Source organism: Hyperolius riggenbachi, chromosome 10 (assembly GCF_040937935.1).
Source record: "Hyperolius riggenbachi isolate aHypRig1 chromosome 10, aHypRig1.pri, whole genome shotgun sequence".
In the NCBI taxonomy this organism is placed as follows: domain Eukaryota; kingdom Metazoa; phylum Chordata; class Amphibia; order Anura; family Hyperoliidae; genus Hyperolius; species Hyperolius riggenbachi.
This window is the reverse complement of record NC_090655.1, coordinates 187,906,523-187,933,488: the sequence shown is the minus strand read 5'-3', so window position 1 is coordinate 187,933,488 and position 26,966 is coordinate 187,906,523. Positions and strand designations below refer to the sequence as shown.

At 41.2% G+C, this 26,966-nt stretch overlaps 1 protein-coding gene across 12 annotated transcripts in view; it reads left to right on the top strand.

Moving 5' to 3' along the window:
* KCNMA1 (potassium calcium-activated channel subfamily M alpha 1) overlaps positions 1 to 26,966 on the top strand; it is a 759,662-nt gene that overhangs the window by 374,232 nt on the left and 358,464 nt on the right. For 11 of the 12 annotated variants that reach the window (XM_068255423.1, XM_068255413.1, XM_068255414.1 and 8 more), the window contains exon 6: positions 20,097 to 20,172. In XM_068255423.1, coding sequence (XP_068111524.1) covers positions 20,097 to 20,172 — 76 coding nt within the window. Of the gene's footprint in view, positions 1 to 8,980; positions 9,505 to 20,096; positions 20,173 to 26,966 lie in introns of those variants that run through there. The other variant, XM_068255420.1, reaches the window with a different exon arrangement.

Genomic DNA, 26,966 nt, shown 5'->3' with positions numbered 1-26,966 from the left:
CGCGAACCACTGAAGTTCGCATGGAACCGTTCGCAGGCAAACCTTTCGGCCCAACTCTAGTCCCTTGTGCATGCTGGTATTCCCCAGCAAATTTATGGGGCCACCACTGCTGAGCTATGTTAGACCACATGACCAATAACACTGGGAGCATTCTACTTCCATGCATAGGATGTTACACCCAAGATATGAAAATAAATCATGAAAAATAAAGAATGCATCTATATTCTTCTATTTTGACCAGTAAGACTGCTTGACGGGAAATAAAAAACAAACAAAAAAACAACTACTGTTTTTTTAAGAGGTACAGTACCAACATTTACTAGAATGTAATACATTATTCAGGACACCCACTTCTATGTTCATTTTCGTAGTGTCAACATTATAAACACTCCCTTGATCTATATATTGCTGTATATTGGTATATAACCCCCGCCCTCCCAGTGATTTTTAGCCAAAGCTATGATGTCACACAGTAGTTCTGGGAGTTCAAAGTGAGGAAAGGTTTTACAATGGGCAAACATTGACCAAATAATTTATAAATGTGTACTGTAAAATGCAAGCAATTTTATTGACTACATTCCATTCAGTTAAATTAGTCTTTAAGTCCAATATTGGATACAGGGTTGCTCGTAAACTACGCCAGCGCGAATCTACGCATCGTAGTCCGCAACTACGCATCGTAGTTCATAGACGAAGTTTAAAAACTTCGCATACGTATTTTTGCGTAGTCGTAGTCCCGCTACGCGCAGCTTCGCCTGCTACGCGTAGTTGACGTATGTATTGCGAAGTCAACTACACGTGCGGTAACTGTGTCTATACGGATCATTGCGCATGCGCAGAAACATTATTGCCCTTCTATACATATACAATTCTGCATTGGAAGGTGATATGTACGCATATATTACTTCACCCAGTGGCATAGTTAGCGGATTATTGCGGACATTTTTCCGCATAAGGGCATAAGTGTCCGCATCAACTAAACGAAGCTTACGTATTTCAATGCGTAGTCTACGAAATGCAAACGTAGCGAAGTTTATGATTTCGTAGCCGTAGTTTGCGAAGCGTAATCGCGGAAAACTACGCGTAGTTCCATCGTAGGGAGGTTGGCTGACTACGACCATCCCTGATTGGATACACTGTGCATGCGCATGGTTATACACCATATTGTTGTTAAAAGTGGAATTGTCCGTTATCATAATGCATGGCTGTCAGCCCTGGCTCCAAAATAAGATAGCTTTTGCATTTCAGCTACCACATATCTTGCCTAGTGTTTAGGCAATTGCATTAGCACTACATAAATGAAGTTTTAAAAAAATATTGTAAGTTATATAGCACTTTTCTCTTGTCGGACTCAATGCACTTACAAGTGCCACCCAGGAGGATTACGGAGCCTTTCCCATCAAGCTTCTCATCAATGGGTTGTGATGTATTGTGACTGCTTTATTTGGGCTCGAGTTTTTCTGCTCGTCCTAGCCAATATGAGTTCTCTAGCTCTTCCTGTAGATTTTTTAAGTTAATTCAAATTGCACAATAAGGCACCATAGTGGGGAAGGTTTGGCTAAGAGCTTTTAAGCAGACCTTGTTGCTACACTCTTGGGGTACAGAGAGGTAAACTTTGTAAAGAATGGCCTTGTTCATGCATGAGGAGGAGCACAGTAGTCTAGATTTTTGAGAGTCTGCACGTGGCAATGGTGGGGGCCAGGAGGACGTGAGAAGCCTCTGCAGGATACAGAGACTTTCCTCTACCTAGGTAAGTATCTGCTTTTTGTTGCAGGTTTTGGATCGGTTGCACCTTTTGCTATTCCAGAATGTAGATTGTACGTCCTAATTAGTGCTGCTGTGTGTTCCAGGACATAGAATCTGTGCCCTGCATTAAAAACAGCCACCTCTAGTCACGCATGCACATGTGCACGCTCCCGTGGAGTCTTGTGAATGATTGTTGCTATCTAATGAAAAGTGGTCAATGAGATGATCACTGTGATTGGCTCACTGACCAGTGCAAGGAGCTCAGCTGTCATTAGACAGCTGAGGTTTAGTGGCGATGAAGCAGCATTCAAGGTCAGAGTGCACAGATGCAAAGTGGTGAAATCTAGATCTTGTCAGAAACTGGAGTGCATAAGTATGCCGTCAATTTTACGTCTTGTGGTCTGAAAGGGTTAAAGAAACATCCATGTGCACAGCTGTTGCCTTTGTGCCTACCTTCCATTTTTATTCAGTTCCATTCATAACAGTATGAAAGAAACTCAATTGGCACAGCACATAGTGGGATTTGTGTGGAACTTGTATAGCTTGAAAATCAATTGCTTTGTGTATGTTTTAAGCAATGTGCATGTTTTTTTCCTATTGAGGTATATGTTTTTCTAATGCCCTTTTTGATATTGTAATATATAGTGAGATATTAATAAGTACATTTACATATATTTTGAGTACCAAAAATGCTAAACTTTAGCCTGGATTAGGCTTATGAATGTTTTTAATTGGATTTTTCATGTAGTACAGGAAATTGAAGGTTCAGGTTATGAATGACAGACAATAGTATTTATACTATTTCAGTCTATAATTTGCTGTCTCTGACAAATGCATAGTGTTTGAGAAACATTATATTGTTGTGTATGATTGTTCCCCTCCCCCCAAAAGCAACCCTTGTAAATGTGTAACACTTTGAACCTGCAAACTCTTATAGATTCTCTACAACCTCCTCTTGCTATGCACTGTTTTCTAACCTTGAGCTAGCTGCAACTCATTACCTTAACACTATTGTGTCTGTCCATGACTTGGTTGCTTGTTCCCTTTACAATTGACTGGCCTTACACTAGACATGCTTAGCTGCTGAAACAATGTTGTCGAATTGCTGAATGGCATTGGCAAAAGAGCAAATCAAGTGATGACATTCGAAAAAACAAATGTACCCTACAGCAATTCAGGATTACCGTACTCTGTCAATGACAGAAAAATCATACTTATTTCTTACAATTACACTCTCTTATAACCCCTTAAGCTTTTCAGCACTGGTAACCCACTAGCCTGCATCTCAGTGTCAAACTTTGCCATATACTTCAAAGATATAATTAAAAACATTAGAAATAGCTTAGCTGTACAGCCTAGTCTTCCTTCTCAGACCCCTCCCCTTACCACCACTTTTTTTAAATGGATTCACTAGTGTAACTAATCAAAAACTATTGTCACTAATCTCCAGCGCCAACCCTGCTGCCGGTTTTCTAGATTCCATTCCCTCGTACCTCATTTGACAGGTTTTCCTTCTCTGTCATACCTGCCACATGTAAATATTTCACCCTATCTCTTTCCACTGATGCTTTTACATCCGTATTCAAACAAGCTGCTTTAATCTCAATACCTGGGCAGTTGTCTCCAAACCCCCTTAGGTCCCTAAGCTGTCTCTCGTATTCCCTTCTTATTCAAATTGCTTGAACGACGTTTCACTTAGAACTGGTTAACTACCTTTCTACAAACTCCTTTTTGACCACCTTTAGTGTGGTTTCAACTCTAACCTATCTGATGAAACTGCCCTTGCTAAAGTCGCTGGTGGCTTACTAATTGCTTACTCTAAAAGGATAAACTCCTTTTTGTTATGTATCAACTTTTGACATCGCTGATGATCATACACTTCTACAAGTCCTTTCCCCTCTAGGCATACAAGGCCATGGTTTCTCAAGGCTTTCCACATGTCAGTTGAAGGGCTTTTATAATTGCCCACTCAAAATCCAAGTCCTCCTGATATCCACACACTGTTGGAGTTCCACAGGACTTGGTCCTTAGACCTTTTTGTTTTTTTCATGTACACCTATAGTGTTGGCCAGTTTGTTAGCTCTTTGGTTTCCATATTTATGCTTAAAAATGGGATAAATCCCCCTAAACTACAATTTAAGTAACTACTTTTTTATATGTAAAAATGTTTATTTTTGATGCAGAGAGCAGTACTTTAAAGCTTACTTGAAGTGAAATGTAAGAGAAAAGTTAGATACTTCCCTTACTTATGGGAAACCTCTGGATAGGTCCACTGTTCAGCACTAGGTCCCTTAACCTCCTTGGCGGCAACCCCGTGTTTGACACGAGGTAAGCCACCCGGAGGGTGCCGCTCAGGCCCTGCTGGGCCGATTTACATAATTTTTTTTTCAAACACGCAGCTAGCACTTTGCTAGCTGGGTGTTTGCTCTGATCGCCGCCGCCCGCCGCCGATGCGCCGCTACCCACCGCGGAAACAGGCCCACCCCGCATACCCCTTGCGCAGCCTGGACAATCGCCGCCAAGCTGCGCTATGGGGTGGATCAGGGCTCCCTGTGACGTCACTACATCCGTGACGTCGATGACGTCACTCCATTCGTCGCCATGGCGACGGGGAAGCCCTCAAAGAAATCCCGTTCAGAACGGGATTTCCTTATGGGCAAGCGGCGCCGGCGGCGATCAGAGGGGATGGGCGGACGCCGCGGGGAGGGGGGAAGCATGTAGCTAGCGCCAGGCTAGCTACATGCTAAAAAAAAAATGGCGAAAAAACCCCTCCCGCGGCTGCGCAGCCGTGGGAATTATACCGCCAGGGGGTTAAAAGCTAGCTGTTTTTTTTTCTTCTGGCCGCACCCCTGCCATGGATGAATGCATCTGAACTGGGTATGTGCAAGTAAGGTCTTGGAGAGCAGGCATTTTTTACATTGGCTTTAGAGCTCTCAGTAAACAAACATCCCACAGAGCACACACAGTTAATAAAAAGCCAGAAGATATACTGCCGTCTGCCCACAGCACCTCTGAAAAATAAGAGCTTTGGCTGGTGTTTTACTAGGAACTGGAACTCTAGAATTAAGCTGAAAACCTGTCAGAAAAGGATACACTCCCCTTTTCTCGAAGTTGATAGTGAAGATTATTGCCATGAAATTTTTCTCAGTCACTGTTCATGTCAGTTGTCTGCCACTGGCCCCAAGTTACATATTCTCTTCATTGTGTTAGCATGGGAGGTGGTGGGGATAGTTACTAACTGCAGTGACAGTTTGTGAAGAGTCATGGGGCTTGATTCACTAAACGGTGAAAACTCAAATATCACACCTTATCAAAGATATCACACCTTATCAAAGTTAACACGCCTTATCAGAGTAGCATAGCGAGTGCTACGAACTTATGCCTGCTAATTGGCAATGGCACTCGTCCTGCCCTGAGCCCCTGCGGGTTTGTAGCGCTCGCTATGATACTCTGATAAGGCGTGTTAACTTTGATAAGGTGTGATATCTTTGATAAGGTGTGATATTTGAGTTATCACGGTTTAGTGAATCAAGCCCATAGAGTGATGTGGATGAGCTGGAGTGTATGGCATATGTGGAAAACTTCAGTGGAGCTTTCTGATGTAAAATCACAAGTGAAGAGATGAGTGTTGCCTGTTCTCTCCACTTAATGGTTACTTTCCATTGAATTCTGATTATTTTGCCTGTCTTAAGTGATACAACATTGTTATTAGGTCGCAGTATTACACTATAAATTATTTCCATTCAGTTCTGTGTGAATCCCCCTCAAAGACTTTTCATACTCTGATGTAGTCAATGCAAAAAGCATGGGATTACCAAGATCATATCTGTATACTCTGAAGATCTGACAAAAAAGAGAAAGGAATAGGTACACAGCAACAAAATCCTGGTTTCAAGCTGTTGTGGTTCAGAGATAAAATGAACAATTTCTTTGAATCTTGATTTGGTGATAAAGTATCTGTGTGTATTTAGTGCCCTCTAGTGTTCATTATGGAGAGCTGCATAATGATTTTTTCCTAAGAATGTTATATAGCTTGACTACCACAGTTACTCTCTGAGGCCTCTTGCACACTGAAAGAGGCAAATCTGATTTCTGATTGCAATTTGCGATTCCGATTTTCCCTGGATGCTATCAACAACAGAAAAATGCAGAAAGAAATGCAGCATGCAGTACCGCTTAAGTCCACTTGCACACTACATGTGATTCCAATTTATTTTTTATCTGATCCGATTTTTGATTCAGATTAAAAAACATACTGCATACTGCTACATTTTTTAATCGGTATCAAAAATTGGTCGTATAAAAAATCTGAATCGCATGTAGTGTGCAAGAGGCCTAAGTGCACATGTGGAAAGAGTATAACTAGTCATAAACAGGTTGCTAATGGCCCAATTTGATAAGTGATTGATCACACACCAATTAGAAATCAATCAACTAGTAGTAAAGTGATCAATTTACCACCATGCACAGCTCAATCAGATTGTAGTAGATATCTAATTGGAAATCAATCAATCCCCTGTTAGTGGTGTCCTTTATGGCAGGATTTGTCTACCACAACATTATGTGGCAGGCAAACGCCCAGCCCACTAGCCCAGCCCCTTCTTGCATGCCACTCACGCTGCTGTGCTCTGCTCAGGCTCCGCCTTGTTGTATGTAGCTGGGTCTTTTACAGACAGGATACCACCCACCTCCTAAACAAACTGACAGCCATCGGCCCAGTACCTGAGGGAACCATACTGGCCACGATGGACGTGGAGTTCCTGTACACGAACATCCCCCATGATGATGGTATTGCGCCCGGAACATCACCCTGCCAACAAAAAAGATGTGGGACCTGCAGACACATTTACTCCACTGACAGATTATCGATACCAGGTTCACAACAGGAGTACAGAGTACAAGGCACATTTTCCTGTGGTTCCACCAATCTGGTATATCTGCTCATGTGTGCTAAATGCCCCAGTGTTATGTACGTGGGAGAAACTGGGCAAACTCTGCACAAACGTATGAATGGACACAGGCACACTATTAACGATACCGAATCTGAACTCCCAGATGCTACACACTTTCGGTCCAACGGACACAGCATGGATGATCTTCGTGTCACTGCCCTGAAGGGTGGCTTCAAAACTTTAAATGATCGATTAATAGCAGAAACAAAATTTATAAATTGGTTCAAAGCTGTGGACAGGGGCTTGAATAAGGACAAAAACCTTTTGGGGTGTGGAACCTGGTTTCTTAGCACAGCATAGCCCACAAACAGCCTAAGAAGTTGGCCTTCACCACCACAAAAAAAGGTCATATACAGTACACTGACACACAGGCTATTTCTTGCCATTTTGGTGCCCTAGGCAGCATCACTTCCCCCCAACACAAATAAAGCTCAAAAACATATTTTGCATGCTTAAAGTGACATTGAAGCGAAAGAAAACGCATGATATAATGAATTGGTTGTGTAGTACATATATTGTGTCATATTTTTATTTTCGGGTATATAGCTTTTTAATAACATTGCATCATGTGCAGTTTTTCCACAATACCCTTAGCATTTTAAATGATTTCACAGAGCAGGCCACTGAGCCATTGAACTTTTCTCTGCAGAAAAAACATAAACATAGAAGAAACAATGAGAGACAGTTGAGATAAGTGTTTCAAAAGACAGTGTTGTCCACGACTTTATACAGTCCCAGAGCTCACAGAAGCTCTTTTGCATAGATAACAACTGAAGTCTCTTAACTCTTCCTGTACTGGAAACAATATGAGACTCATCTTTGTGCTAATAATGTTTTATTTCTTAGCAGTACTACACATACAAATCATTATGTCATAAGTTTATTTTCACTTCAGAGTCCCTTTAAAAAAAATCACTTAAAATTGGTTAGAACTACATAAAGAAAGCATCCTTTCATAATGACCCGCTACTGTACATATTAACTTTAACTCCTTCCTAGCCACTTTTGCATTGATAACTCTAACCTGAACCTTTTCCTGTACATAACACTTTTATAGTCTAATGAAACCCTAATTTCTTGTTAATGAGAACAGTTTTCTGGCTGTTTTTTTTTTCATTATTATTTTTTATTTAACAATTACTGTTTAATTTTTTGATGTACAGTTTCCCAGTAACTGATGATCAGTTCCCTCATGCTTTCTAAAGGAATCCTTCAGAATGCAGTTTAATCAGTGGTTGCACAGCCACAACAGTTATGCGCCATTTTTAACTACTTTAAGACCGCCTCACGCCAATGGGCTTGACCACGGCGGCAGCCCCAGGACCGACTAACGCCAATTGGCATCAAGTCCTGGGGCTGCACTTTGCAGGAAATCGCGCGCAGGCTGCGCGAGCATCTCCTGATCAGGGGGCGGAGCAATCGCCACTCGGGAGACTGTCAGATGGCGAAACCACCGTCTTTACATGTAGTACAGCACTGCGATCAGCTGTACTGGGAACAGCCGTGTGACACGGCTGTCCCCCTCGGGGACCAGAGAGCGATCAGCTCTCATAGGCTGAAGCCTATGACAGCCAATTGGCGTGATTGGCTGGCAGGGGGTGGGTGGGACAGGGAAAAAAAAAAAAAAAATACACATTTTTAATAAAAATACATAGAAAGAAATATTTGTGAAAAAAAAAAATCTGGGGGGCGTTCAGACCCCACCAACAGAGAGCTCTATTGGTGGGGGAAAAAGGGAGGGGTTGAAATCACTTGTGTGCTGTGTTGTGCAGCCCTGCAGCTTGGCCTTAAAGCTGCAGTGGCCATTTTAGTAATAATTTGCCTGGTCTTTAGGGGGGTTTACCACTGTGGTCATCAAGTGGCTAAATACTGTATCAGCTACTGAACTATTGTAGATTTGCATTGGAATTCTGCGCAAATACCTTAATGGTACCTCACTGCTCCAACCTTTCGAAACTGCTGTTGATCTGTTCAACTAGGCCTGTACAGCGCCACAAAATATGTTGGCACTATATAAATAAAACATCATAATAATAAATAGGTAATTTTTGTTCCATGTTTTATACTGTCTATGGTAGTTTAATCATGCATGCTTTATGGATATAAGAGGTTGATAATCTAACCCACTATCAGCCGGCTATAAGGATTGGCACATTTAGCTGTGGGAGGGGGTGCTTTGGCCAGAATGAGCTTCCCTAGAGTGTCCGAAAGAAGCTTAGTCTTTAATATCCTGATAGCAAATAGAGGGGTTTAAAGCACTGCACAGGAAAATCTCTGCATACTAGTACCAGGAAGCTGTGTGGAGCAATCCTTTCCCTATAGTCTCTTCTCTCCACTGCTGGATATCTTGCTGAACCTTTGATGTGCAGTATTTAGTAGGCTGAAAGCACCAATCTTTTCATATTCCATTTTTTTATGGGAGAAGAACGATTGATAGGATCCCCTTGAACCACAAGGTCTTGCCAGCTGTATCTGTGTGCTTGTATGAGAGCTGTGCCTTCTTGGAATAAGGCATGTGTTCTGCACTTGCTGTTATACACCAAGTACATCTTACATGAGTAGTTTTGTTAGCAGTTTTCTCATTTATCCTATAATATGATACCTGGCAAGATCTTAGTGTACCGGTCTCCTGAGGGGGCTACAAAGACCGAAGTATACAGAACCACCAGAAGGCGTAAGAAATCCTTGGGAGACTTGTACCAGAATGGCTACAGAATTAAGGCTGCGTGCAGCGGAAAGAATAAAGGAGATGTGCAGGGATGGTCTCAGTCCTTTGCTTCTTGCTATAGAATTGCATGTTACTGGGGTAAGATCTGATGGAAACCTTTACTTTTCTATATGCAATGTACTTACAGCATTTGTGTTGTCAACTCATTAAGACATAACACTAGGCAAATATCATTTATGTATTCATACTGCATAGAAAACATTCAAAACAATCATCATTTGGTTTATCATGTCTTGCATAGGAAAATATTATGCATTTACATAATCACATTTTAGTTTATTAATTTAACTATTCATTGTATTTATCTAACTACTGTATGACTGCTGTAAAACACGCACACACACGTAAAACACACACACAGACACACACACACAGACACACACACACACACACACACACACACACACACAGACACAGACACACACACACACACACACACACACACACACACACACACACACACACACACACACACACACACACACACACACGTAACACACACACAAACACACACACACACACACACACACACACAGGCACACACACACACACACACACACACACACACGTAACACACACACAAACACACACACACACACACACACACACACACACACAGGCACACACACACACACACACACACGTAACACACATGCGTAACACACACACACACACGCACACACAGGCACACACACACTCACACACAGATGTTTACATTCATTATATTCAGAACTGTTGCCAGCTGCCATGACTCTATACGTAACTTCCCAGTACTAGGCACTCTGGCTGTACACAGATTTTCAAAAGATTATCCCAGGATTCAGAAGCTTTGGCTAGGAAGTAAACCTTGAACCATTCTCTGGCAGGTGTGTATGCCTTGTACACGCCATGCAACTTCCCGTCAAATAGACAGATCAAATCTATTATTTCCGACAGGTCCAATCTTATCTCTGATCATTTTTCTGATCATTTTTCTGATCACTTCTATACAAAATTGATCATAAAAATGATCCAAAATCAGATCGGACCTGTCAGAAGCAATCGTTTTGACCTATCTATCTGGCGGGAAATTGCATGGTGTGTATCAGGCATTAGGTTTTCACCTAGCCACTTATTCTGCAACTTCCCGTCAAATAGACAGATCAAATCTATTATTTCCGACAGGTCCAATCTTATCTCTGATCATTTTTCTGATCATTTTTCTGATCACTTCTATACAAAATGGATCATAAAAATGATCCAAAATCAGATCGGACCTGTCAGAAGCAATCGCTTTGACCCATCTATCTGGTGGGAAATTGCATGGTGTGTATCAGGCATTAGGTTTTCACCTAGCCACTTATTCTTCATGCCATACAGCTACTTTAGTGGTATTATTTCTTTCGACTAAACGTGCATTTATTATGCGCATTGCGTTGTGCATGTGAACTCAGGCATGTGGTATTGTTGCACAGCGCAACATGCACAGTGTGGATTTCTTTATGAGGATAATAAGTGGAACTACTCCAGTAATCACAGTATAACTGATTACTTTCAGAAAAGCAATATATTGTGCCATGTTAGCCACCAGAGTTTAATGCTGTGATATGGAGCAGTAAATCTGATATTTTGATACAGTAGCAGCTTCCAGGAAGCTACGCTGTAGTAAAATTGCAGACTGCGCCCCCGGGTAACATGATAAAACATTTGGCGTGAGAATAAAATGTTTTTGCAGGTTTTCTTTACATATTTTTTATGTTTACAAACTGATTTGTTTCTAGAGCTTTTGGAATATTTGTATATCTTTTAGCAATATAATGAGTACTCTTGTGAGAGGAAGAGTTATGCTGACTATAGTGCTGATATTTTATGCTTCAGAAATGTCTGCGTCACACAGCTGGAACAAGCGTGCATCCAGTGAAGTCATTTTCAAGTCAAATCTCTGGATTTGTACACACATTCTGGTTCAGTGACTCAGCAATCATTGGAAGTATGACATCCAGGCAAAGTGACATTTAAAAAAAAGATATTCAAAAGATGCCAATTTTTAAAGCTCCATACAGTTTTTCCTTAAAGTTAAGTTGATCCAGAGGCTTCCCATAACTTCCTGGAACCCAGTTGTGTTTTCTGATGTAATGATAATATGTGATACTCTAGTGCTGCCCTATGTCATCAACATGTATCGGCTTTCCGATTAACCTTTCTAACACTAACTTCCTCCTCTCAGATGCCTAACCCTAATCTACCCCTTTCCGATGCCTAAAACTAATCTCCTCTGTCCTATACTAACCTCCCTCATTCTCATGCCTAATATTAGCCTCTGCCCGACCTCAAACGCCTAACACTAACCTCAACCTCCAACCTGCCCGATGGCGAAATCTAACTTTCCCCTCTCCAACCGCTAATTGAGGTCCCCACTTTGAAACGCAAAATCCAATATTGCACATGTGCTGATCTTTAGAAATTGTACCACACATGATCGGCAGCACATAATAAGGCCTTATTGCACTTGCAGAGTCCTATTTGTGGTGGCTCTGTGTTACACAAGGCACAATATGGCCATGCTCATACACAGACGGGATCACGGCCGAATAACATAGTTGACAATGCTTGTCAAATATGTTCAGAGTGTCCAAGCACTGGAATGGCATTAGGCATTACATGGTATTAGGTCCGATTTCAGTAGAAATTTGATTTAATATTGATTGGAACACTGCCACCACTAGCTGTGTACTGTTCATTGTAATACAAAGCTATGAGCCTTCCACCCATTATGCCGCCGTGCACCTGCCTTGTTCAGTCATATTGCAGGCAGAGGTTGTGGTGGGCATGAGCAGTTGCATCTTTTAGAAATAGGCTTTGGGCAGCAGTGGTGATTGTGTTGTTGGCAGCTTTGATGTTTGCGTTGTGGGTAGTAGGCTTTTTGTGGCAGTGGCGTTCGCATTGTAGATGGTGGTTGTGGTTTTCGCAAATGCAGGCTTTTGCCGGTGGAGACATACACACTGTAGTCGGTGGCTGTGGAGTGTACACTTGCAGGCTTTGGGCGCTGCTAGGGCTTGTGCTGTAGGTGTCCGTTTTGGAAGCCTTGGGCCTATTTCCACAAAACCCGAATCCCTGCAGAATCCGCAGTGTTTCCCTGCATGCAAGCTGCATGGGGAAAAGCTGCCTATCTATCTCATGCCCTGCTGTCCAGATCGCACTTCTGTGCAAATCTGGACAGCATGCTGCAGATTTCTGCATGTTATGCCTGTGCATGGCATGGCATAGCAATTCGGGCTGCGGCTATGTATCAAAATGGGAGCCATGGCAAAATTGGAAGCAGCCGCGGCTCCTAGTGCTGATGCTGAGGAAGTGATTACATTGTTGCCTGTTTACATTTCCATATCAGCCACAATTAATAAACATCCTTAGCAGTACTAAAACTCAGCTGCACACATAGCAGAAGCAGAGAGAGGTAAGCAATGATCACTAGATATATTTTAATATATAAATATAGCAGCTATGAAATAAAATTCAAGGGCATTTTTAAAGCAGATAGACCGTACTTGGGAACTTGTAATTTTTAAACAGACAATATTACTTGTGCACTAAAGCAAATTTGAGAACTGGCAGTGGCTGGATAGTGTAATGATTAAGAGCTCTGCCTCTGGCATGGGAGACCTGGTTTCAAATATTGCCTCTTCCTAAGCCAGCGCCTATTCAGTAAGGATTTCTTTGGCAAGGCTCCCTAACACTGCTACTGCCTATTGAGTGCGCTCTAGTGGCTGCCTCACCAGCACTTTGAGTTTGACAGGAGAAAAGCGCTATACAGAATCAGAATCAGAATCAGAATCTTTATTTCGCCAAGCACGACTGGGTCGTGCCCGGAATTGGGCTTGGCACGTACAGGGTACTGATACACAATATAGTTACAGATACAGGACAGGACATGTAGTAGGAACAGAACTTACAGAATACAGAACATTATATAACATTTATGCAGAGGAAGACAATGTGGCATAAGTTACAATACAAAGAAACAACCGAATGGTATGCTTGAGCTGGAGCGCCGTCTATGTGCAGAGTGCTACAGTGCGTCATGGTATTGTAGGGTGGGGATGGGCATTCCCATGGAGAGAGTTCAGGAGGTTGACAGCTGAGGGAAAGAAGCTGTTCTTGTGTCTTGTGGTCCTGGTGTAGATGGATCGGAACCGAAGCTTCCGGCTCGAGGGGAGCTGATTAAAGAAGCGGTAGCCTGGGTGCGAGGGGTCGTTTGCGATCTTTAATGCTATACAAATATAGAAATTAAATTATAACTGTATGGGTAATAAAAAGTATGAAAACACATCATTATTGAATGATATGTCAGAGTTTAATCCCATTTTAAAAGAGTAGAGTAGTGGTGTGGCTCTCCTGTGTGAGGGCTAATTCACACTGCAACAGATTTTTCTAAGCGCTTGTGATTTTAAAAGCTCTTGCTAATGTAATACTATGTGTGTGTTCTCACTTGAGCGATGTGATTCCCATAGCATTGCATTAGGAAGAGCTGTTTAAATCACTAACATTTCAAAATCTCTTGCAGTGTGAATCAGCCTCGAGTCATGCATGTTTTCTGTGACCTCAGAGAACAACAAAGCTGGGACTCTTAGGCCAGAAACCCACTGGGAGCGCTTTGTAAGCGTGAGTGATTTGAAAAAGCTCTTGCTAATGCAATGCTATGGGGGATTTTGATAAAATCACATCACTCAAGTGGGAACACACCCATAGCATTACATTAGCTAGAGCTTTTCAAATCACAAAGCGCTCAGAAAAGCTCTCCTAGTTTGTTTCTAGCCTTAGGGCTGGTTCACGCTACAAGAGCTTTTATAAGTGCTTTGTGATTTTAAAAGCTCTTGCTTATATAATGCTATGTGTGTGTTCTCACTTGAGTTATGTTATTTTTTAAAAATCCCCCATAGCATTGCATTAGGAAGAGCTTTTCAAATCACTAGAGCTAAAAAAAGAGCTTGTAGTGTGAATCAGCCCTTAGTTAAGACTTGTGACCTGAGTATTTCTAAATAATATTTAATGTTTACCTGATTAAAAACTTTTTTTTGTATCAATAATAAAGAAGAATATCCACTTTTACTACAGTGTTTTCTTTTATTTGTTGAGAACAGATACTTTGTCTATTTATTTTTTACTGCCTCTTGAGACCTGGGTTTCTGCATTCAGAGGTGACTTTTCTGTTGCCCGAGGTTAACATTTTAATATCATAGGTTTGTGAAGCTGTCACATAGCTTTTGCAGGAGTGGGCAAATGCATGAAGGTAAAAACTGTGAAGAATTCATTAAATGAAAATATGCCAGCAGATGAGTCATCAGACACTGAGCTTAGGTGGTAAAACAGGCAGTCATTGGGGAGTCCTGGGCATACCTTGCAGTGAGCCAAAGCTGATGTGTAAGTTGAAAACACAGTTAAATAACATGATTAATGAACCCGTTATATCAATTTCATAGTGAAGATAAATTAGATGGGGCTGTTATGGGGCTGCGTACATTGCACTTCATAACACCATGTGTAACTTGTCCTATGCCTGTCTTGACACATTTTATGGAACATTTTCAGATATAGATAGATTTTCTGAAGATATAGGGAACAGATTTGTATGTGTGTCTGTGACCAAATTTTAAAATCAAAATGATTATTGTAAAAGGCCATTTTTTCTGTGACTGCCGCTCTGATCTTCTTTGCATGCACATAATCCAGGCTTGGTTGCTTAATGGAGAAAATACTGTAGGCTTTATTATTACCCAGGATTGCATGTGTCCTTGTCTTTGTCCTTGCTTCTAGATTTTAAATACAGAGCATCAGGAAAAGTGATTACTGTATTGTAAGTTATTTTTCCAAGTACCAAAACTTGGTCTTTGCCATTGTTTTAGACTGTAGCTTTTAACAGTGTATTAGTTGCTAGCTGCCAATAAAGGGGGCCATACACTAAAGGTGGCCATACATTTGTAGATTATCAACTATCCTATTTGATAATTATTATCGATAATTATAATCGAATCGGATGAAAATCGGTGCTGCCAAAAGCATGCTCGATTGAGGATACAACCTATTCCGGGCCAACATTGGATGCATTTATCGATCCGACCTGCTGGCCGACATGCACCCCAAATTTTCTGCTTCCCCAACATGGACCTGACTGCCCCCTTTCAAATGATCCAGTCTGTGCTGGATCAAAATTACGATCTGGCAGCCATGTTGTGACATTGATGGGCCGGTCTGAATATTTCACAATCTGCTCAGTTACTGGGATTTTCACGCATAACCATTTCTAGGGTTTACAAAGAATGGTGTGAAAAGGGAAGAACATCCAGTATGTGGCAGTCCTGTTGGTCGAAAATGTCTTGTTGATGCTAGAGGTCAGAGGAGAATGGGCCGTCTGATTCAAGCTGATAGAAGATCAATGATGACTGAAATAACCACTCGTTACAACTGAGGTATGCAGCAAAGCATTTGTGAAGCCACAACACGCATGACCTTGAGGCAGATGGGCTACAACAGCAGAAGACCCCACCGGGTACCACTCATCTCCACTACAAATAGGAAAAAGAGGCTACAATTTGCACGAGCTCACCAAAGTTGGACAGTTGAAGACTGGAAAAATGTTGCCTGGTCTGATGAGTCTCAATAGAGTCAGAATTTGGCGTAAACAGAATGAGAACATGGATCCATCGTGCCTTGTTACCACTGTGCAGGCTGGTGGTGGTGTAATGGTGTGGGGGATGTTTTCTTGGCACACTTTAGGCCCCTTAGTGCCAATTGGACATCATTTAAATGCCACAGGCTAACTGAGCATTGTTTCTGACCATGTCTTTCCCTTCATGACCACCATGTACCCATTCTCTGATGGCTACTTCCAGCAGGATAATGCACCATGTCACAAAGCTCGAATCATTTCAAATTAGGTTCTTGAACATGACAATTAGTTCACTGTACTAAAATGGCCCCCAAAGTCACCAGATCTCAACCCAATAGAGCATCTTTGGGATGTGATGGAATGGAAGCTTCGTGCCCTGGATGTGCATCCCACAAATCTCCATCAACTGCAAGATGCTATCCTATCAATATGGGTCAACATTTCTAAAGAATGCGTTCAGCACCTTGTTGAATCAATACCACGTAGAATTAAGGCAGTTCTGAAGGCGAAAGGAGGTCAAACACCGTATTAGTATGGTGTTCCTAATAATCCTTTAGGTGAGTGTATGTCCTATAATAACATAATTTGGTTGAAAAAAAGACATCCGTCCATCAAGTTCAACCAGAAAAAAAAACATCCTGAACCCGCGCATATCCCAGTTAGCCTTAAAGGAGGGGTCCGAGGTAATTAGAAAACAAAATTTTACTTACATGGGGTTTTCTACAGCCCCTGGCAGCAGTCCTGTGCCCTTGCCACAGCTTCGTTCCCAGCCAGTGGCCGGGGACCCCTCCGGTGGATGCCCTTCAATGCAAGGAAAGCATCCAAGCCCTCTTTAAATGCAGATATAGAGTTTACCATAACTACTTCCTAAAGTAAAATATTCCAGATTTTAACCACTCTCACTGTGAAGGACCCCTGTCTAAATAAAAGGCAAAAACTTTTTCCTCCATATGCAGATCATGTCCCCTTGTCCGTTGTACAACTCTAGGAACAAGCTTTTGTATTGCCGTCTGATATATCTGTACATGTTAATTTGGTCACCTCTCAGTTGCCTTTTTTCCAAGCTAAATAAGCCTGGTTTGTCCAACCTTTCTGGCAAGTGTTCTGGAAAATTATCTATCCCTCTGATTAATTTAGTTGCTTGTCTTTGTACCCATTATAGGAGGTCAATGTCCTTTCTATAGTGTGGTTCACGAAACTGTATTCCATACTCCAGATGTAGCCTTACATGTGATTCATACAGAGGGATTCTTACAGAGGGAGTAGTATTCTAGCACCTCTTATTTTATCCCCCAGAATGTTATTTGCTTTAGCTACAGCTGCTTGGCATTGTATGCGATTACTTAACCTGTTATCAACCAGTATTCCTAAATCATTCTCCAAGTCTGATGTTTCCAGTTGTATGCCATTTATTTTATATGGTGATCTACCATTGGTAAATACAAGGTACATGAGTTTTCATTTACCAACATTAAATTTCATCTGCCATGTGCCCGCCTATACGGCCATGCTGTCAAGATCCTGGTGTAATATGTCACTATCCTGTCTGTAATTTTGCATAATTTTGTGTAATCTAGAAAGAAGGCTACATTATTCTGTATTCCGTCTACTAATGCATATATGATCAATGATGCAACCAATTTAGGATCTAGGTTGGTCAGGTATGTTTTTGGCAGCTCCAATTTTCATCTAATTTGATAATAATTTTTGAATTGGATGGTCGATCGCCAAATCTACAGATGTATGGCCACCTTACCTTTGTTCAGCAGGGGCTTTACATTTGTGGAGTTTTTGTCAGGCTATTCTTCTGCAAACAATGTATTTTAGTTCTGGTGTTTGACTCTTAATTCTAATCTGTAATAAGACCATAGTGTATTGTAAAAATGGATGTGCACACAAGTCAATTTATAGCTAATACTGTGATAGAGGCCGGACCCTTCAGGGCCCCTCTGGCCCAAGGGCCCCATGCTGTCGCTACCTCTGAACCCCCTATTGCTACGCCCCTAGTTCATGTTATGTATATAACATGTGACAGTTGCTTTTTGTGTAAGGAGCTGGATATGGCCAGCATGCATGTTGTAGATATAGTGGGATGTGAAAGTTTGGGAAACCTTGTTAATTGTCATGATTTTCCTGTATAAATCATTGGTTGTTACGATAAAAAATGTCAGTTATATATATCATATAGGAGACACACACGGTGATATTTGAGAAGTGAAATGAAGTTTATTGGATTTACAGAAAGTGTGCAATAATTGTTTAAACAAAATTAGGCAGGTGCATAAATTTGGGCACCACAAAAAAGTAATGAAATCAATATTTAGTAGATCCTCCTTTTGCAGAAATTACAGCCTCTAAACACGTCCTGTAGGTTCCAATGAGAGTCTAGATTCTGGTTGAAGGCATTTTGGACCAGTCCTCTTTGCAAAACATCTCTAGTTCATTCAGGTTTGATGGCTTCTGAGCATGGACAGCTTTCTTTAACTCACAACACAGATTTTCAATTCTATTCAGGTCTGGGGACTGAGATGGCCATTACAGAATGTTGTACTTGTTCCTCTGCATGAATACCTTAGTGGATTTTGAGCAGTGTTTAGGGTCTTTGTCTTGTTGAAATATCCAGCCCCGACGCAGCTGCAGCTTTGTCACTGATTCCTGGACATTGGTCTACCGCATCTGCTGATACTGAGTGGAATCCACGCATCCATCAACTTTGACAAGATTCCCAGTCCCTGCAATGGCCACACAGCCCCACAGCATGATGGAACCACCACCATATTTTACTGTAGATAGCAGGTGTTTTTCTTGGAATGCTGTGTTGTTTTTCCTCCATGCATAACGCCCCTTGTTATACCCAAATAACTCAATTTTAGTTTCATAAGTCCATAGCACTTTATTCCAAAATGAAGCTGCCTTGTCTAAATGTGCTTTAGCATACCTGTTTGTGCTGTGGGCGAAGAAAAGGCTTCCTCTGCATCACTCTTGCATACAGCATCTCCTTATGTAAAGTACGCTGAATGGTTGAACAATGCATAGTCACTCCATCTGCAGTAAGAGGATGCTGTAGGTCTGTAGTGCTGGTCTGTGGGTTGATTCTGACTTTTCTCACCATTCGCCGCTTCTGTCTGTCTGAGATTTTTCTTGGTCTGCCACTTTGGGCCTTAACTTGAACTTAGCCTATGGTCTTCCATTTCTTCAATATGTTCCCAACTGTGGAAACAGACAGCTGAAATATCTGAGACAGCTTTCTGTATCCTTCCCCTAAACCATGATGGTGAAAAATCTTTGTCTTCAGGTCATTTGAGAGTTGTTTTGAGACCCCCATGTTGCTACTCTTCAGAGAAAATTAAGAGGAGGGGAACTTACAATTGACCCCCTTAAATACTCTTTCTCATAATTGGATTCACCTGTGTATGTACATCAGGGGTCACTGAGCTTACCATGCCAATTTGAGTTCCAATAATTAGTTCTAAAGGTTTTGGAATCAATAAAATAACAACAGTGCCCAAATTTATGCACCTGCCTTATTTTATTTAAACAATTATTGTGCACTTTCTGTAAATCCATTAAACTTCATATCACTTCTCAAATATCACTGTGTGTCTCCTATATGAAATATTTAACTGACATTTTTTATCGTAACAACCAACGATTTATACAGGAAAATCATGATGATTAACAAGGTTGCCAAAACTTTCGCATCACACAATGAAAGTTGTACCATACCATGACGTAAAATGTGCTATGCTGATGGCAAACATTCTGGAAAAATTGCAGCGTGTTGTCTGCATATTGCAATGTTATCAGGCTTTGTGAATCAACCCTAATGAAAGATAAATCCTGACTGGGTGCTAAAGCTATATCATTGTTTCCTTTTTATGTATCAGCCATATAAAAATAATTTGTAGATTTACATGGATAATATTCTTTCTCATTGGTTTCTAAAATAGCTTTTAGCTCTTCAGTATGATAAAGGACATTCACTATTATATAAATAAGTGACTATGTAATCTTTTCTCTCTTGCAGGCTTGAGGTTTTTACGAGCTTTGCGGCTTATCCAGTTTTCTGAAATCCTGCAATTTTTAAACATTTTAAAAACAAGGTAAGACCATAAACTTGTGTCCGCTTCTCTAATTGTTTGTGTATTCATTTTAATTTACTAAACATACAACCATGATTAAGTCTATAAATTTACAAGTTGTGCCTTCTAATGAATATGGGGATGATTTACAAAATGTATCTCAGCAATTATCTCTCCTTACTTATTAACTCACAATTTATCTCTCCTTGGTCCTGATGCAAAACAGGTCAGTAAATGTGCAGGCAGCGCACAACAATTTTATTGGTAGGAATGTTGGGATAGCACTCATCCTCATAGACTCATAGATACTCATTAACATATCAGGGCCACATGCACGTTATTGTGGTAATGCGTTTTACCATAGCAATGCGTGCATTATCCTGGCAACGCACCTGGTGCTGATTGAGTAATGTACGCTGCTCCCGAGGCGTCAGTTTTGTGCATCAGGCCTCGTGGCCTCTATTCAATTAACTTTTCCCCTGAATTTTCTGCCAGAAGATATTTTCACACCTTATCAATAAAATACATTTTAAGCCCCCAGAAAGCAACAAAATACTCAGACTAAGCTTAAAATCGTTCTTTTTTTACCTGCCTTTTAGTACCTTTTAAAATGCTGAGTGCTGAAAAGTTACTTTGTAGAGGAGATGCAAAATTATCGGCTGGAAGAAAAGTTAATTAGGCATGGGCCCTTTTCTCTCCTAACTTAATATTTATGTATCCTTATCTGTCTTAATTCTTATCTTTTATAAAGGACATCTGAGACCAAAAAAATAAAAAATGAAATGGAGTACATGCTTTTGTTATAAATGTTATCCTTGTGCAAGCTGTGTACACTGTTCCCCCCTCCCCCCACCACTACCACCTCCTTTCATCGGTTATGAGTCCCATTAGCAGGCCCCCACTGATATTAGCCACAATATCCACAACTGGATGTAATTGCTCCTGCACATGTGCAGTAGCCTCATTTTAGACCTGCTGACAGCGCTGTCTGTGCTCCCGGCGTCTCTCCTGCATGGGGCTCTCTTACAGCTTTTTTCGTTGGTTCCCATAGTGTCATGCTCCTGTTCTGCCTCCTCCTCACACAGCCCATCTGCAATGGTCCATGGGGCGTGACTTCACATCCACTGCTCAGAGTGCTGTGAGTGAACCCCAGGCAGAAGGAGAGCTGCCAGGAACACAGAAAGCACCATTAGCGTGTCTGAATGGAAGCTTCTTTGGATGCGCAGGAACCAACACATCCCGCTCATATGCTGTGACTATTATTAGTTGGGGCCTACTAATAGGACTCATAACAGAGAAAAGGAAACAAGATGAGGGGAAACGGTGGACACAGCCTGCAAAAGGATTACTTTTATAACAAAAGCATGTACTACAATTAATAACTTTTTTTTGGGGGGGGGGTTCTCAGATGCCCTTTGTGATAATGTGAGAGAAAATCTTTGTGAATCAACTTCTATCTGTATTACCGTTCTACTAATACTTATTAATACACCAGACCCCGCCCTGTCGCCCTCTGATGTAAACATAAATCCACTTGCATACATTATATACACCACAGTGGTGTTGTACCGTACTGACAAATCTGTCATTGAAAATTGAAAAGGGGTCATTGACTGGTAAATAAAGACTTCGGTCTCCAATTCATGTTCATTAATGTGCAAAAAGGAGATCCCAGTAAATGGTGCAGGATATGTGGCTGATACTGAAAACTACTGAATGCCTACAGTATATAGTCTGAGATCTGTATCATTAAAGAACACCTGTACTAAGTTCAGTAAGTAGACTGTTATAGTTGCCTTTTTTCTTTCATGCTAATTTTGTCCGTTTCAATTATATTTGTGCTGGTGACCTGAAACAAGCATGCAGCCAGAAGAAGAAGGCAGGGCAGCATCTACCTATAAGAGTTAGTGGCAGGCAGCAGGGGCTGGATTTATGTGCGCCGCCCTGTAGCTCCAGTGCTGAATGGAGAGAGGAGAACTAGTACACCCACAGTAGGGTACCCTACAGCGATTTCCTCCTCTCTCCTTAGAGCAGAATAACTTCTAACTCCATTGTGTCTGAGCCGACATGCTCAGGTGGCAGTATATGTGGCCCCAACTGTTAACAAGAAGTACAATAGTCGTTTAGTAGTATATTAAAGGGGCACTATGGCAAAAAAATTGTACAATTTAAAATATGTGCAAACATAGACAAATAAGAAGTACGTTTTTTTCAGAGTAAAATGAGCCATAAATTACTTTTCTCGTATGTTGCTATCCCTTACAGTAGGTAGTAGAAATCTGACAGAAGTGACAGGTTTTGAACTAGTCCATCTCTTCATAGGGGATTCTCAGCAAGGCTTTTATTCTTTATAAAGATATTCCCTAAAAAGGATTTAAACAATGATGTTGGCCAGCTTCCCTGCTCGCTACACAGTTTTGGCAGTTGGACAGAGCAACTGCCATTCACTAAGTGCTTTTGAAAATAAATCCCTGAGAATTCCCTATGAAGAGATGAACTAGTCCAAAACCTTTCACTTCTGTCAGATTTCTACTACCTACTGTAAGTGACAACAACATACGAGAAAAGTAATTTATGGCTCATTTTACTCTGGAAAAAAATGTACTTCTTATTTGTATATGTTTGCACATATTTTAAATTTAATTTTTTTTCACCATAGTGCCTCTTTAAGTGTGCAATAGTCAAACCAGCAGCTATCTATGATCTTGTTACAACAGTCTTACTGAACCTTATTTTATTTGGCCCCGTGTCTTAGTCTGAGATGGGATATTTCTTTTTTTTTGTTGCTTACCACTAACACGTTCAGCTCTTTATGACAGTTTAAAGGGAACCTAAACTGAGAGGGATATGGATGTTTCCTTTTAAACAATACCAGTTGCCTGGCAGTGCTGCTGACCTCTTTAGCTGCAGTAGTGGCTACAGGTATGTACCTGAGACAAGCATGCAGCTAATCCAGTCTGACTTCAGTCAGAGTACCTGATCTGCATGCTTGTTCAGGGGCTGTGGCTAAAAGTATTATAGACACAGGATCAGCAGGAGTGTCAGGCAACTGGTATTATTTTAAAAGGGAAAATCCATATCCTTCTCAGTTTGGTTCACTTTAAGGTTTAACCACTTCACCTCGAAGGGTTTTTCCCCTTAAAAAAACAGAGCAATTTTCACCCGTCAGCGCTCCTGCCATTCATTCACCTATAACTTTATTACTACTTATCACAACTAAACAATCTAATCTTGTTTTTTTTGCCACTGATTAGGCTTTCTTTGGGGGGTATTTTTTGCTAAGAATTATTTTATTCTAACTCAGTTTTAATGGGAATAATAAAGATAAAATTGAAAAAAAATCATTATTTCTCAGTTTTCGCCCATTATAGTTTCAAAATAAAACATGGTACCTTAATTAAAACCCACACATTTTATTTTCCCATTTGTCTCAGTTATTGCAACATTTAAAATGTTTCCCTAGTATATGGCGCCAATATTTTATTTGGAAATAAAGGTGCATTTTTTCAGTTTTGCGTCTATCCCTAATTACAAACCCGTAATTTATAAAGTCATTGTAGTATACAGTTTTTATATACATATTAAAAAAAAAGTTCAGTCCCTAAGGTAACTACTTATGTATTTTTTTTTTTTTGTAATTTTTTTTTAATAAAACAAGATGGTAACTTTAGAGGAGTGTGGGAGGTCAGGGGTCAAATTAAAAAGAAACAAAAGGTAACTAGGGATCATTAACTGAAAAAAAGGGGATGTAATATTACAATTTGGCAACAAGATGTCCTCAGTGGTGACTTCAGCTTACCGTACTATTAGTATGCAAACAGAAGCACTATGTACATGGGATTTATGAATGTCAGAGCCGTCTGAATAGACGAATGCAGCCATTCACAGGGGGACTTAGATCAATGAACAATGAATGGGATTTTTCCCATTCATTGATCTAGCGGCTAACGATCGGCAGTAATGAGCGGCGGTACTGAGCGCGGAGGAGCGAGCAGGGGGGGAGCGGTGGGAGGGACGTAGTAGCTATGCCCCTGCAGAGTTGTGGCATTTTGCAGGGGCGTAGTTACTCATCCCGGCAGAGGGGAAGTGGTTAAAGCAAGCAAAAGGCAGATTTGTGGCTGTTGAGGACAGAGGCCTGCAGCGGCTCGGGTAGCCGCGGGTACCCATGGGTAACCCGAAATGTGGGTCGGGTTCGGGTACCCGAATTGATTTAAGGTGCGGGTCGGGTGCAGGTAGCGGGTGCGGGTAGGATTGCGGGTAGCGGTCTGTGGGTCGCGGGTAGTGAAAGCAAGCATGTAAACCTTCTTTAGCTTTGGTTTGTGTATAAAAATAGGTTTTATTAACTCTACAACTCCCCAATGTTACTATTCATTTTTCTCTTTAGGTCTTCCTGTCTCCATAATTGCTCATGGCACGCTCATTTGCCTTCATATTTGCTGTAAAGCATCACTTGTGGGAGTAGGTATTAGGGGCACAAGGGGAAAATAATTTTCTGATAAAATCCAAACCAGGCCCTGCAAGGTGAAAACTGCAATTGCATCAGTTCAGGAATTACATAGGGCCTGTGGCATGGGATTTAATATTTGTAATTCATATTCCTAATTCTTAATGTTTGTAAGTTTTCTCACGAGTTAAAATGCCCTGCATAGGTATCACCATCCTAGGTATAGCAATACCAATATCAAGTAGAGGAGAGAAAGTGGCACCGGATGCTTCCTGCTGTCAGTTACTGTGATTTTGCTGTCGTGTTACCCCTGGTTACTGCCAACATATCATCACAGGAAGCCATTTAATAATGCAGTTTAGTTGTTTTCACTATCACCACATTTCTCTCCTGCACCTAATTTATTGTGTAACTGTACATACCACAATTCATGCATTTAGAACTGCAGTGATTTTATAGAGAATTACAGAAGAAAGCTACTGCTGCATTTATTTGATTCAGAGAAGAGTTGTCTCCTAGAATTGCCATTAACCTCCTTGCCGGTTTTCCCGACCTGAGCTCGGGGTAGAAAAAAGCAGCTGCTATCGGTGATCCCGAGCTCAGGTCGGGGTAGGCATTGCAGAGCTTTACCTGCAGTTGTGGAGTCCCGCGCGCGATCTCGCTGCGCAGCGGGACTCCAGCCTCTCTCCCCGGCAGTGTGGGGTCTTTCCCTGGCCGCCGGGATCCCCCATGTCCCCGCTATTCTTCCGGGGACCCGGCAGCCAGTTGGAGCAGCGCAGCCGTGGTGGTGGCAGCAGAGCGGTGGTGGCAGCGTGACGTCATCGGGGGCGGGGCTAACATTGAAAACGAACTTCTCTATATTAGAGAAGTATAGAGAAGTTCGTTTATATGTATATTAGCGCCATCTTGTGGGCAAAGAGAAAACTGCAGCCCAGGAGCCCAGGAAGGTAATTTTTTTTTAATTTTGCTGCAGATCTCCCTGCCAGAATGATTTTTTTCAGGTTTTAGGGTCTGAAAGAGTGAAAAAAAATTGCACCGCTTTTAGACCCTAAAATCTGGAAAGAATCAGACCGCCAAGGAGGTTAAGGGTTGCTGATGTGCTTTTCCCACATGTGTGTTTGACTTTGCCACTGTGTCGATGTTTGCATGTAACAAGGGTAACAGATGGAAGTGGGAGGGCATCCACTGAGACATTAGGATTACAAAGAAATCTCATTCATGAAATCAACGTCTGGCCATTCATAACACAGAGAAAATGCAGCAAGAAGCTTAACCCCTCCACTCACATAGGGCTGAATTAGAGAAGCTTCATCTCTGTACGAAATATATCCTACTTAAATAACCAAAACAAGATGCCATTTCACTGGGTGGAATAGCCTGTCAAAGGATGCAACAGGAGGCATTTAAAGGCTTTTAAAATCCCTAGTTCAGGGACAGATATTTTTCTACTTCAGAACAGAACAAGTACAGAACTTGTTTATACAGTATATGAAGCTCCTTGGTGAGCTGATGTCAAACAAATTACGTTGAAAGGATTCAGACTCTGACCAGTTCCTGCAGCACTGACAGGCTGTGGGATAGGTCACAGTTTTCTAGGATAGATTCAGACTGTTCCTTCCCTCTTGGAGACTGATCAGTAGCCATGTGCATGGAACTTGAAAGAGACTCCCTTAGCTCTGTTTCTTCTGGTCACATAATCAAGATTTCTTGACAGATTTTTTTCACATGTGCCTTTCTACTCCTCTGGAACTCCCTCACTAAATCAACCACATACTAAGTAATGGCCCAGCTTTAGTTATGTTGAAATGCAAACTAAAGCCTTATTTCTACAATCAAGCATGTGGTCTGACCATGATCATTTTAGCTGAATACTGAACCACTTCTGCTTTCACCTATGCAATGCATAAAGAACATATGGGGTTGGTTCATTAAGCAGCCTACTTTAAAATTAAATAAAACCAGAGAACCTCCCATGAGGAGATGGGCTAGTCCAAAATCTGTTGGTAATGTCAGATTTGTACTACTTACTGTAAGTGACAGCAACATAGAAGAAAAGTAATTTATGGCTAATTTTACTCTGGAAGAAACATACTTCTTATTTGTATGTTTACATGTATTTTAAATTTTAAGATTTTCACGACAGAGGTCATTTAAAGCGGTATGAAACCCAGCATTTCTTCTTTGCTCTAAAACAATATTTAGAGCATATTATATACTACCACCATTTATTTTTTTTACTAGAACAGCATTCATTTAGTGAAACACGGGGCTTGAACGTTCAGTGCAGAGAAAGCTGGTTGCATCTGAAGTGGAGATAATGTTATCTTGTGTTTACTTAATTGTATCAAGTGAGGAATGTGACACATTCTCT